We start from the raw sequence: 14,514 nt of genomic DNA, 5'->3' as shown, positions 1-14,514 counted from the left end.
TCTGGCACCAATCATTTCATTCAGACCACAATTATTAAACCAGTAACATACCCGTTCTAAACTGACTTGCTCAAATATGTGCTTAATGATAATAAGCTTTTTTAAAAAGTGATTTAGACATAATGTAGTCAATGATAACAAAGCTGTTCTCCACACGTTTAGTGCAGAATCAAGTGTGTCTCAACATTGAACATTGCAACTAGTGCAGGCCTGTCACACATACATAAACAGGATATCTCTTAGATAACAGTGGTAAGTAGGGCCGGGTATTTTCAAACTCACAAGTCAACAACATACCACAACAATATTTCTTCCAACTATGCAATTAAATGAAAATTCACTTTATTTCTGCAAACTTTTCCTTGAACTCGATAAGCCAAACTTGTCAAAAGAAACTCTAAAATAACACAAAGGAAGTATATGGGACATTACTCTATTTAAAACAGAAAACTGACCTCATTTGCAGTAAACACTCTCTGTAATGAGTACACTCACTTTATGACTCCATTATCCTGTGCTGCAAAGTTATGTAGACTCCCTTTATTTATTTATTTTGAATCACAGGCGGCCATCTGCATCATAAAATAACAACTGTAAGCCAAGCTGAACTCTTTTGTTCATTACCAATGGATCCAAATTATTATATGAGAGGGGTTGGTGGTTGTGATGAAATCACCAAGATTCACCCACCAACAGCCTTTTATCACAGTGTGGATCACCATGTAACTGTTGCCTCTACATTCAGAATTAGGCAAACTCTGGAACAAAAATATTTTAATAAATCCCCTGAACACTATCTGCCAAGTACAAATTTAGCACTTGGCTAATAAATCAAAAACCAGACACCACCAAAACGAAGCTTAAAAAGGACAGAGGAGTCTTATGCTACATCATCATGAGAATACTTTCATTTTAAAATGCATCACATCAGCTAAGTTTACACCCTCGGCCAACAGTGCCGCACAGTTTTGGAGCCCCCAAAACAGAGAGGTTAAAAAAATGCTCCTGGCTCCATTACAGTTGAAAAACTGTGGGGCTGCTTTTAAGTCTGGACAAGCAGAAACTGAGACCAATAGAAATAACATCAAAGTTACAGACATTAACTTCCTGATTGGTTCTTTCACACTGTGAATATGAAGCACCATCAACATTTGAGTTTAATCTCTGCTCTTACTTTTCACAATTCTTGGTAGTAGCATTTTCTGAAACAAACAAACAAATTCTGAATGAAGCAAACAAATGCAGAGGAGATTTGGTTACTATTTACTTCCACACGTCACGTGATATACTTTTTTTGTTTAGCTGCGACAGTATGCACATAGATCACTCCTCATATGGAGCTGAAATGCTCACCTGAAGACAGATTGTTTAATAAAACATAGAATGGGTGTAGTCGTACACACTCATGGTAAGAAGCTTTATTATAAACATTAAAAAGAGCATTATCTGCAGTGCCTTTGGTAACTGACTCAAAGTTATTAATCAAAACCACAGGCACATTTCACACTGCTGAGGTTCAGTGCCCCACCCTGCAAGAAAATGAATAGGACTGGATGACGTCCACTTCATGGGCATTGTAATGCTCATTCAATAAAGCATTGCAATGGCTGATGAAATGATGTGGTGAAGACTAAAATGATGTCTATCTGCCATCAGCATCAGCCTCACCCAGCTGTCCAACTCTATGAATATACTCACAAAGACAAAGTGCAGACTCTGCCGAGTTGAAACATCCCAATCTTGTTCTGAAGCATCTAACATGAATAAGCAGCAAACTGAACACAGGGCCCTTTGTAAGATAGCTTGTTCAGTTGGCTACGGGTGGTAGAAAGTCCTTTTCTGTATGCAGAAACTTGGTGGCCCAGAAGGATGAGGGGGTGGGGGGGGGGAGAGGGCAAGTAAACAAAAATATCAATCCTACAGCTGGATTTGATGCAGGGGAGTCACTCTAATAACCTACAGATGTACACAAGCATAAATCGGAGCAAACGAGCGTCAACATGCCCATGCTGTCAACAAGACATGAAAGGTAATGGCATAAGGAGGCAGAGGAGTAAGCAGCACTCAGATTTGGATATCAGCTGCGTCAAAAGCATGTAAACAGGACCACAGGCATATTTGAAAAGTGTTCCCATACCCAGCACGGTCATAACATGGATACATGAACAGCATGAGGATTCGATATGTGCCCAGCACTGTGACATATGTCATTGTCAGAACAATGGTAATATATACAGTATAGTGTAATGTGCAAAGTCAGTCTTAAGAGGAACAGTCCAGCCTTTTGGGAAATGTGCTTCTTTGTGATCATCTTACAATGAGACATTGTGGTACTTAAAGCAGCTGATTCCAACACAATGGAGCTATTGTTCACCAGCGGTTGTTTGCTATTACTGTGAGCAGCATTTTTACAGTCCTGCAACCAGGTGCATCATCACAATGTATGTCAAATGTATAGACGCGAGTATACACATGGCTCTATAAAAAACTCAATCACTGTGACACTGTGTAAAAGTTCATCGACCTGATTTCCACTCATTCTCAGTCACTGGTTTTTACGTTAGTACTGCAACACAGAAAGAAGCTAACATAAAAATGTCTCTGTGTATGCATCTAAAGTAAAGATGGACACAAACAGCTGACCATTCTGGGTATTTGTTCTTTTAATTTTGTGATTCTTATATTCCCCGTTTTTACATTTCCAATTGCAGGTTAGTAATAACTTTAGTTCTTAACCTATGTATATTAATGATTTAATTATTGTATTTTTAAATCTCTACACATTGCAATACTTCTTCATGGAAAACATTATTTTCTAGCTTTGAACTTGATGAATTTGATGCTTGCAACTGCAGCTGCAGCTGCAGGTTTGCATCAGTTCAGTGATGTAGTGGCGCCAAGCCCCAAGGTTGGCACATTTTCACCGTCTCACTGAACACAGTGTGAGCACAAAGCTGCAAATCAAGACAAAAAAACTTATTTTTTAATTGTTTCACAGCAGTTATGAAACACTCTGCTGTGGCAGAGACTCAGCTGTGAGGGAGACAAACTGCTGTCAACAGAGAGACACAAACAACAAAAAGTATATGGGAAGATGTTTTATATTATACTAACTAAGTTATGTCAACAAAACACATTTTTCAAATAATTTCTTGGCCAACAAGAGGGAACATCTTTTATGGCCAATAATCCGATAACTATGATCCATGTTTGAACCTCAGCACCTTTCCACACAACAACTACACCAATTGCTGCATTTAAATGCACACAAAATGCACAAATAATACACTACAAGCAAAACTTATCCTATCCTATTTCCAAATGAAGCTACAGAAAATTGACACTCAGCCACTGAAAAGAGGGTAAACACTTGGTCAGTAGTCTTGAAATGTAAACAGGGCGAAATTAGAGCCATCCATATTTGAAATCCTATGGAAATCCTGAAAAGGAGCATTCCTGCCACCTTGTCTGTACTTTCCATCCCCGTTTGTGGTCAGACACAGTTTTCCGAAGAATTCCCCTGTCCCCTCACATCTTACACACTGAATGTTTTCCATTTGACTCATAACAGTCTTGACAATATGATGAATTGTGCCAAATCCATTCTGTATCCTCATTTTACGTCTGTCTGGACATTTTTTTATTTATTTTTTTGCTGAAACTATTAAGATGCTTATGGATGGTTCGACCATTGGGATGACCATCAGTAACAACTTAAATGATCCAAATCAGAGTACATCTATCTGAGTATCAAAATCAAGACCGAAATAAAACTAGAGAAAGACGCCTAGATGTGGCTGGTATTTGTTTTTTTTCCTGCAAACTGTTTAAATGCCTGTGTTGTGTTCCACTCCTCCCCCACGGCTAACAGTCTGCCATGGCTATTTACGTTTCTCTGAGTGTGCAGTTTCATGCCCATGGGTGTCGTGTCTTTATGCTGATCCACAAGCCACTGTTTTATGCGACCAGGGAGACACTTCCTGCTTGAATGAGAGACGTCAAGATGATGCAGCAGTGATGTTTCAGCAAAGCTGGACTGAGAGAGAGGGTCTCCTGGTCACAACACTTAAACACACACACACACACACACACACGGCACAAACCAACACTGCTGACGAGATCCTGAGATTCCAAGCTTGAGCTTCTCTGACCATTGCCCTCATGCAGTGTGGCTGAGGCAGAGTAATACTAGCTGTTACAAGAACACAGACCTACTCATTAGGCAGCCGCGGTTATGGTAAGGGCAAGTTAATCAGAAATGACTACAAGTCCTCAAAATTTCCTCATAAGTGGCCTGTAGATGTGTGTTTTCTGTACGAGTATTTTAGAGCAGGTTGTAAAACAATGTTTCCAAGTTTATCAACTTAATAGACTCAAAGTTTGAAACTCAGGATGTTGATTTACAATTGATTGCTAGCACTACTGTATTTACTGTTAGTCTGTTGTAATGCGACTGTATTGGTCGGTACTAAATTTTAAAGAACCTTTATTTTATAAATGTGTGCTGGAAATCTAACTTGGTTTAACATGAGCTCGTGACAGCAGTTATCTCTTCCAGACAGGATCAGCACATATGTACATTTCATGCACATCAGTAAAGAAAATGGTATCTGTACATCTCTATCATCAATTAGAGGAGATACTTCATTTCAATGTATAAATTGAGGTCCAGCAGAGACCTGGTAGTGTCATCCTGTAAAGATGCTCCAGTATATTTGGATACATGTTATGCTTAAGTACTATTACTAAAAGTTTTGTGTGTACTATTAACAGCCTCCATGACTAAAAAGACATTAAGTTTCAACACCAAAAAACCTGGAAAAGTCTCCAGGCTTCGTGCTTGGGAACAACAAATCAGCCAAAAATATTTGGACAGGAGTCCAATGGGGGAAAGGTCAAGCTTGGAGAAAAACATGCTCACCATCAATGAACAGACATTCCTCAGTCTGCAAAAGCAATACACTTCTAATGCAGCTGCACACAACACTTAAAGGGGAAGTGTACCATTTTCAATTTGCTTTTTTGTCAATGATAATTTCATTACCACTTCAGTGCAGCAGTGGAGAGCGGCAGGTTTGCCGTCAAATCATTACGGGGGGAAATTACAGACCCGTGAAAACTACAGCCACTTCTCTTAAACATCACCATCTTGACAGCTTTTGTAAATGTTTGATTTGCTTCCATTTTTACTCGTCTTACTACGCAGACGCAAGCACATTTCAACATTTCTCCACATTTTGTCAACATTGTTATACACCAACAATTTTTTCCCAATAAGCAAGTCTCCTCCTAAATGAAAAAATAAGGGACAAACACAGAAATTTGGGAGCACAATAAAAATGTATTGTAATTCATATTTTTTTTTCTAAATGCTGGCAGCAATATTACATAAGCACTGTAACACTGCATCCACACTGTATCGCTAGACAGTGGGTGTGCTTTGTGCTGGAGGTGGCTGTTGGAAGTCAGCAGAGCATTGTTTGTTATGGCTGGCTTCACGGCAAAATTAGCTTAGGTTGCTAAAGTGATGGTGACATGGTATCTGCTGTTGTTGGGTGCACTTTGTCTGACAAATATTCTGTTTCTGTATTGCATAATGCACTTCTGAGGTATAAAAATATAAAATATATCGCCAGTCCGTATATTGTTGTTTTCTGCTCATATCACCCAGGCTTTAAAAGCCAGGATTCTAAATCAAGTGTATCTTCAAACTATTCAGTATGTGAATCAAAGAGCAGAGCTGTAGATCACATCACCTGATGGCTCAGTCTAAGAAAAATTTTTAATAAAACATATTCCGCTGCAAAAATAGCAAATGTCTTCCCATGATACGAGGAGGATTTGACATCTGGCAAGGACATAACTGCTGAGGCAAAGACGGCTGTGCTCATGCACAGAGTGGATGTAATGTGAAAAAAAAGGGATGACTAATACAAGGCAGGGTGATGGTTATTCCTACTTAGAGTTTAACTGCAACCAAATGTGTGAGTATGGAAAAAACGTAATCCCACTTTGGACAAAAGCATCTTAAATGCTGGAACTGCCATCATGTAATGTGAAGAAGTAACACCAGGAGTGACTGCTCTGTCATAGTTTTAAACTCCCATCATCTCTGTTTTGTGAGAACGGTGCGTGCATCTCTGAAAGAGGTATAGCAGTCGATCACAGGTGATTTGAGCATCTCGGTGGTTTGTTGAGTTCACAGTTAGTAAGATAGGAGGAGCTGAGTGTGTCATTGTGCTACACGCAGTTATATATTGTTCTATATTTAGGATAAGACACTATTCTTATCATACTTTGCATTATATCACTATCACCACCATCAGGTGGCACATGATCTATGTGTCAACGAAAGTGTCACTGTAACAGCTGCTCCGTCTGTTTCAAAACTCAAATTTAAAGAAAGTGATAATCTTATTGAAAAAATCTCTTTCAGTTTCTGGCTCAAATATCGATATCACCACACCTCACATTTGTATGCTTAATATGAATCTACAGCCAGAATACAGTTAGCTTAGAAGAACATAGGTAAAGATGCACCTCGGCTCTGTTCAGTAATGATACCCACCGTGTAAGACCTCTAAAGCTTGACATTATAATTTTTTGTTAATCTATGCAAAACCAAGGAATCATATTAGTGGGCAATCTTCCCAACTCACCCTTCTGGTGTTGTCTAGGACTTTAGCGTCAGGCCGACCATAGTTGGGAGGGTTGGCATGAGGATCGTAGCCCAGTCTGGACAGCATTGGAGCGATGACAGCCATGTCCCTCACCACGTCTGCTGGGATTTTCCCCACCCACTTGGACAAGGCCTCCACGTTGACAGGTTTGATGACCTGGTCTGTGGACCTCTCCACCCTAACGAGACACCAAAAAAAGGAAATGTTGATTAAAGCTGTGATTTCAAGCAAAGGGAATGCTAACAGCAGCAACAGACAATATTTTAGCCAAAAGACATCACAGACAGCAGATTTGAGTTATGGCCAAACACCATTTCCATGAATTAATACTGTTCCACCACTCTTTATCTCCAGTAGTCGCTGATATTTTTTTCTTTAGGTCATAAGTTGACCATAGACAGCTGAAAATATTCTAAATTTAGTGCATGGTTAGAATGTGGTTAATTCTTTGGCTTAGTCTTCTTTTAAGTTACATTTCTGGCCGTCTCACCACTATACAGTGTGTGTGAATTGCCTTTGGTCTCCCAGTCTCGCCCTCCAGGCAGCCAGTGCACTGATGGCTTATACCGTGTGCATCACACCAGCTATGGTTCAGTACCTCTCACACCCTGACTTCAGCAAGTCTTTAAATTATTTATTATATGAAATTAAATATTTAACAAGCAAGTGCACTGGGGCAGCTGGACTGAGGCTTTTTTTTTTCCTGAAATGACCAAATTTCACCACCTTTGGCCAGCACAAGGGACTTGATTTCAGGTTTATGAAGGTGTAAATACGACCACACTACACACACAACTGGAACATTTACCAATAATGACATTTCACTTTCATGGTCCTTTTCAGATAAAACAAAACTGAGCCTCATAAGAAATTTTGAGAAATCATTAAAACCTACAGAATGATGACATTTGCTAATTATGTTTTCATAATATCTATTTTTATTCTTGCTAACATAAAAGGTGGTTTAGTGAAACCAAAACATGCACTTCTTTAGAGCTAGACCTTTCAGGTCACACCCTTTGCCCACACATCAATGTACCATCTGTAGTCCAGCGTCTCCCTCCGTATGTTTCCTGTCTGACCCTATACCTCAATCTGGCAATTCACTTTCCTCTAATCCATTTACTTTGCAATTCAATCTTTACACTGCACGGGTATGGTCTCCTGCATGATTAATAGAGTGAGCTGGTTTTGTCATCTCAGGAGGATGGTGGAGATGGTTTCAGAGAGACGGGCCGCGATCCAAACATCCACTCTACAACAAATAGGTAGGGAATCACTTTAGGTAACTCCATCAAGACTCAAGAGGCTGCTAAGTGTTGATGGGGAACATAAACTGATAAAGACAAAGACAGAGTGTTGCTAATACAGTTCAACGTCACTATCATGTTTAATATGGTTAAACATAAATGAAAGGTCACTTCTGTCAACATTCATATTGACACACAAAGGGGGATTGTCCATTGAGAGTTTGTTAGGGCCAATTCTTAGTTGAGGTACACATAATGAGAAGGTCTTTATCCACCCATGTGCTTGATGGTGCAAGTAAACTGCAGACTCCTATGCGTACATAAATGTGCCAAAAAATTTGTGAAAGCACAGAAAACAGAGCGATATTAGATGTGTCCAATGCCAAATCTTCATTTAAGTATGAATGAAACATGTATCTGTAGTGTTGGGTACTAACCCAGTACTTTTAATGGCACTGGACATGTTTTTTTTTCCTATTAAATCAATTGGTACCATTGGTATCTGAAGGTTCATCCAGTGGAGAGAGTAAATTGAACTCTGAGTAAGAAAGAGTTGCACAGCTGTTTCAGCTTCAAGTGTTACCAAAATCCCTCTCTGCAGTGACAGAATGCAGAATGTAGTATTTTTTTTCTTATCTCATGGCAAAGGGAAAATAAATATCTAAATATTTTGTATTATTAACCAGGCATGACAGATAATGTGATGAGATTATTCAGACTTTGGGAAATATTTATCATTCTCTTGCATTTCAACAAATTATTTACAGATATTAGGCAGATTCTTCTACCGTAAACATTGTAATTCCTTGCCAAGTCTTTGTAAGACTAAAGGGTAAAACATAACAGTATTGTCAGTCATCACCTGTGGTTTAGGCACACACACAGAATCACTCTATAAACTATAACAAGCTTCATTTACATTATGAACTAACAGAATTAACATTATCAAGGATACAATTCATATTTCATCTGTTGGAAATAAAGAATTGCATTTGTTTTAATGTGATGTGACAAAAAACCTTTCAATCCATCACATGACCACTTCCCTTCAGGCTGCTGCTCTTTATGGCCTGCAGCTTGTCAATTATTCATTACTGGGCCTCCTTTACCCAAGGTGGTGTTCTGTATCACCAACAGCTGATAACAGAGAATGAGACAGAGACATCAAGATCACAAATGGTACAGAGAGTTAGGGAGGAGGGATGGAGGGATGGCTCCTTGTTCTGGGATAAATGATGGCGCAAGTCTCTTAGCTAGACAGGGCCTCCACTAAATAAAAGCCAGGTAATTGATGTTAATGCTAAGAAGAGGACGTGCCGTGGGACCTGGATGCCCGCTGACTGAGATTTTCATCTAGATAGAAACCCAAAGCTGTGGGACAATGCAGTTGCAGTGCGCAAAAAGCCTGCCATGGGGGGTTAACTTTAACGCACCAACAGCAAAGTGCTTGGGGCAACATTTTTAATGATAAAAAGGTAGCTGGGCTGCCATGACGGCTACTTGTACTTGATGCATTATTTCTCCTCTTCTTGTTACTATTATTTTGTGGTGGTGGTGGGTGGGGGGTTGGGGCATCTTGTAACTATGTAATGACAGAAGAGACCAGCAGGAAATATGGAGAAGAACAAAAGCAGGAAAATGGTTTTCAGTGAAACATTCTATCAGGACTGGTAAGGAAGTCTTATACAATACATCATGATATCTATTTAACTGAAGATTACAAAATGCCGCCCCCCCCCAAAAAAAATGCAGGATTTCGAGGACTTGCATCCTGTCCTCTGTCATCCCACTATCAACTTTTAAGCATTTGTGTTACCTTCATTCATATAATGAACACCACTGTGAGGAGTTATAAAGTAGCTAACACTTACAGTGACTTTTGTGGTGATTGAAAATAAAATTATACAAAAAAAAACACACGTCACTGCTGGCTTTGTTGGAATTGTGGAGAAAGAAAGTAAGAAAAAAACTTGTGTTACAATGAAAGAAACTACTTTGTAACAAATTTTAGCCTGGAAATCTAAGCTGCATCTTGAAGAATCATAGACTTTCTGTGTGACTGTGCCTGCTAATGCTTGTTATTAGACATAGAAATGCAGTCCAAGGCAGTGCCTCCATGCACATCTTTTCTGCTCAGCTCAGTAGGCTCTGTTTAAAGTCCCCATGCATTAATATTTGATGGAAATCAATTTGTGGAGGGGTGATGTGCTCAATAAATGAAGAAAATCTGGAATTGAAGAGCCAATTCACTCTCCCTTTGTGTTTTCATCAGTTTCAGCCTCACATTTATTTTTCTGTTAAGCATTGTAGGAATGTACACTTAGGGCAGGAGGTTAAACACAAAAGGTCTGTTAAATAAAAACACGACCACTGGAAATTTTCCAGAGTCTGGACACAAGTGAGAGACAAGGACACTTTGGTTACAATGAGAACCTCAAGGGTTCTTACAACTGAGGCATAATGGTCTAGCCTTATAGAACTAGATATGAGAGCACTTGTCTGTGTCTCTGCCTCTGTCAAAACACAATACACAGCATCTTGAAGTCTGTATATGAAACTAAACTTATGTATACTAAGCTAAACTAAACAGATTTGACTGCCTTAAGCTGTGGTATATGTCCGTCTTGCTGCAATGTCCTTGCCTCACTTAATTTCTGGTGGATGGAATTAGTCCTGTCTGTAAACACCACAGGAGCTGGGATTTGTTGGAAAGACAAGAATTATAATTGTTCCATTTCTCAATCAATTATATCTTTACAGATTGAGGATCTAGATAATAAAATAAGTTTTGTCACTCGTTATTAAGAATTGTGATTGTTAGACCAACCACATACCCACACACACAAACATGACAACATTATTTATTATTAGATGTGAGGTGGAGCACTTGTTTTGCTGTGTGTCTGTGATGCCTCTTCTGCTGCTTCCTGCAGATGGCACTTCTACATACAGTTGCAGCTGCACCATGGGCTTCTGGGCTGCATATAGAGCTGAAACGATTAATCGATTACAAAATTAATCAACAACTATTTTGATAATCGATTAATCGGTTTGAAGCTTTTTTCATGATTAAAACAAGATTTCTGATTGTTTAAGCTTCTTAAATATGAATATTTTCTTAATTTCTTTGCTCTGGATAACAAATTAATCATTAAAAGTCAATAATTTTGGTTTGTGGACAAAACAAGACATTTGAGAAAATCATCATTTCCAGGTTTGACGAACACCGATAAACATTTTTTATGGTTTTCTGATATTTTATGGACCAAACGATTAATCGATTAATCGAGAAAATAATCGACGGATTAATCGATTATGAAAATAATCGTTAGTTGCAGCTCTAGCTGCATATTTTGAAATGAGCTACATCTGTGTTGTCTATCCAGTCAGTAACTGCTGATTTACAAAACTAATTGACACTCACTCTGACACATATCATACTCCATAAACAGAACAGAGGGTTGATTAAGTTGAGTTAGTGTGAGTTACAGTGGTGGCTGTAACTCAAAAGGTAGAGAGGGTCACACTAATCAGGTCAAGGGTCATCATTGGGCAAGACTGAACAAATTGTTACTGGTGGCTAGAGATGTAACGATATGAAAATTTCATATCACGGTTATTGTGACCAAAATTATCACGGTTATCAATATTATCACGGTATTGTTAGATGTGTTCAAAATGTTCCAAAAGTACTGAACACACACACTGAAATCTTTTAACCAAGTTTTATTTAAAAAAAGATATTTTATATTATATGATTATTATTATTATTATCATTATTATTATTATTATTATTATTATTATTATTATTATTATTAATAATAATTATCATCTGACTGACTGACACACACACACACACACAGGTCCTCACTCTGTGTCGGATAATAATTAAGTAGCAGCGGTCGTACACAGCATAAAAATTAAATAAAAAAACACAGAAACAAACACATTTTGGTCTGCTACGGTATGTGTCGTCTGCACACTACTCGCTTTGCGAGACAAACCATGACGTTTCCCACTATTCCGAAATCCCGTTTTTGTTGACTTACCCGCTGAAAAGTTGTGTGTGGTGGTCACGGAGATGGCTCATCATATTGGAAGTGGCTTCGCGGAGATTTTTATTTTGCATTTTCTGCACAAGGATTGATTGTCTTCAATTATTTTACCCTCAACATCCTTTAAAAATACAAAATATGCCCAGACTTCTGATCTTACGGGGGGGTAATCTCTGGAGCGCAGATGGCTTCAGCCGTGTTGTCGCTGGACAGACAGTGCAAACTGCGCATGCGCGCCCGCTTGAGCGAGTGCCGTTCAGGTGCTGCTGCTGCTTCTCCAGGAAATGAGCAGTATCACTGTGAGTTTTTCGGTAATCAGTTGCGGTAATCAATCACGGTTTTAACAATAATTAAAATTTGAAACGGTATGATAACGGTCGGGAATTTTACCGCGGTTTATCGTCATACCGGTAATCGTTACATCCCTACTGGTGGCTATGCAGATAGTGTATAGATGTGTGATTGAGAAAGTGTTACCAGTGCACCAGTACAGCAATCTTAAATAAACCAATAGCTTCACAAGCTTGATAGACATTCAAAATAAACAGTCAGTTCTTTGTTAATGGTTTAGTACAAAAATGATTTTAACATGCAACACAAAAGCACCCGAATAAACCAATAGCTTCTCTAGCTTGGTCAAACATGTAAAAAGAGACAGGCACAAAACCTCTTTGAAATGGTTCAGTCTGTGCAATTAGTGAGTCATTCATTAACTCTCATCCAGCCAGCGTGCTGTTAAATTTAAAGTGACACAGGGGAAATGTCAGAGCTCCAGATATCTGTAGTGAAACTCAGAGCTTTGACAGCTTTTATCTTCTCTAATATGTGATTGTACACTTTACCATGCAGTTCAGGTAGAGCCATCTTAAATATTTTCGGCTTACCATGTCGTTACAATGAAGTTCAGAATCCTCTCAGTGATTTTTGTTGCCTGCACACTATTAAGTGGAATTTTTTCACCTCTTTCCTTCATCTCCTTCAAAGTTAGCTGCTTGATACCGCCTCCTTTTTGTTTATTCAGCTCAATGAACTCTGCATGCTCTCTGGCGTGAAATTTCTGTAGGTGCGTTTTACAACCGCCCTTCAGTATTGCAAGTAGCCGTCGAGTTTGTCAGCTGAGGTAGTGTGAAAAAGTTCCAGATAATTGATCCTTTCACTCACTCTAGAGCTGCAACTAACGATTATTTTCATAATCGATTAATCTGTGAATTATTTTCTCGATTAATCTTTTGGTCCATAAAAGATCAGAAGATAATAAAAGATCGGTGTTCGTCAGACATGGATATAATGATGTTCTCGAATGTCTTGTTTTGTCCACAAACCAAAATGGTTAACTTTTAATAATTTCTTTGTTATCCAGAGCAAAGAAATGAAAAAAATACTCACATTTAAGAAGCTTAAACAAATCAGAAATCTTGTTTTAAACATGAAAAAAGCTTCAAACCGATTAATCGATTATCAAAATACTTGTCGATTAATTTAGTAATCGATTAATAATCGATTCATAGATTAATTGTTTCAGTTGTAGCTCGCTCCATATTGTGGGCTTCTGTGCGGCGTGTTGCTTGCGTATGACTTCACTCACAGTGCACAGCTTATAATTAGACTGATTAGATCGGTTCAGCCCATTGCCATCTAGAATTTTCTTCAATATCAGGACCGATGCCGATACAAATATCGGATCAGTGCACTCCTAGGTGAAAAGTACCGAAAGTTACCGATGCTGCACAGTGAATCCGTGTTCATTTAGCGTTGCTGTACTGAAGGTATAGCTTCGGACGGAAGTCTGAAGAAAGGGGCCTACCTTTAATTCAGAGCATAGAAATTAAACAATCTCAGTTCCTCCCGCAGAGGCAGCAGTCAAACAGAAAAGTTGACATTCAATAAAAGTTCCTAAAGGTAAAAACTGCAGTACCTGCATTGCACCTTTATAGAAGAAGCCTTGAGACAGAACCTAACATACTGTCATTTACTGGAACCCTTTAAGCCCTTACTTACTCCTTGGAAATTCTACTTCTACAGCTAATTTTATACTTGAATGAATTTTCACTACCATTATTATATAGATTAACGCCACAGTAGTACAATTCCACCCCTACCATTATATTAAATAAAACAAGCCCAACGTAATTATGACCTCATCTCCACTGCCTCTTTGTTCTTCAAATCGAAGTCATTAAACACTAGAAGGAAAACAGAAGGAACTAATTTCAATCTCTTTTTTTTCTCCATTGCAAATGGGATGTGTTCATCGAGTGTGCAGCGAAGCCAAAAGGCATTTAGAGAGAAAACTACTCAATGGAGGCTAAAAATGTAAAAAAAAAAATAATGGCTTAAATCATCTCCAGAGGCAATGGAGTGTTCTGGATCAACGTGGCAGGAAGAGGGGGCTAACAGAGGGGGTTAGACAGAGAGCAAGGAGTAGGGTTGCACCCCTTCAGCGTTTCCTCAACAACTTCCAGAGACCACCCATTCAAATCACTGAAACTAAAACAAGTTTGACACCAGGCACGGCCATTAGCAGAAGCT

At 38.8% G+C, this 14,514-nt stretch overlaps 1 protein-coding gene across 3 annotated transcripts in view; it reads right to left on the bottom strand.

Moving 5' to 3' along the window:
- The window catches only part of tpst1 (tyrosylprotein sulfotransferase 1), a 37,372-nt gene that overhangs the window by 8,763 nt on the left and 14,095 nt on the right, over positions 1 to 14,514 (bottom strand). For all 3 annotated transcript variants that reach the window (XM_058634068.1, XM_058634067.1, XM_058634069.1), the window contains exon 3: positions 6,660 to 6,858. In XM_058634068.1, coding sequence (XP_058490051.1) covers positions 6,660 to 6,858 — 199 coding nt within the window. The remainder of the gene's footprint in view (positions 1 to 6,659; positions 6,859 to 14,514) is intronic.

This window comes from Solea solea, chromosome 7 (genome assembly GCF_958295425.1).
Source record: "Solea solea chromosome 7, fSolSol10.1, whole genome shotgun sequence".
Taxonomy (NCBI): domain Eukaryota; kingdom Metazoa; phylum Chordata; class Actinopteri; order Pleuronectiformes; family Soleidae; genus Solea; species Solea solea.
Note: the sequence above shows the minus strand (reverse complement) of the source record. Positions and strands in the feature narration are given on the sequence as shown.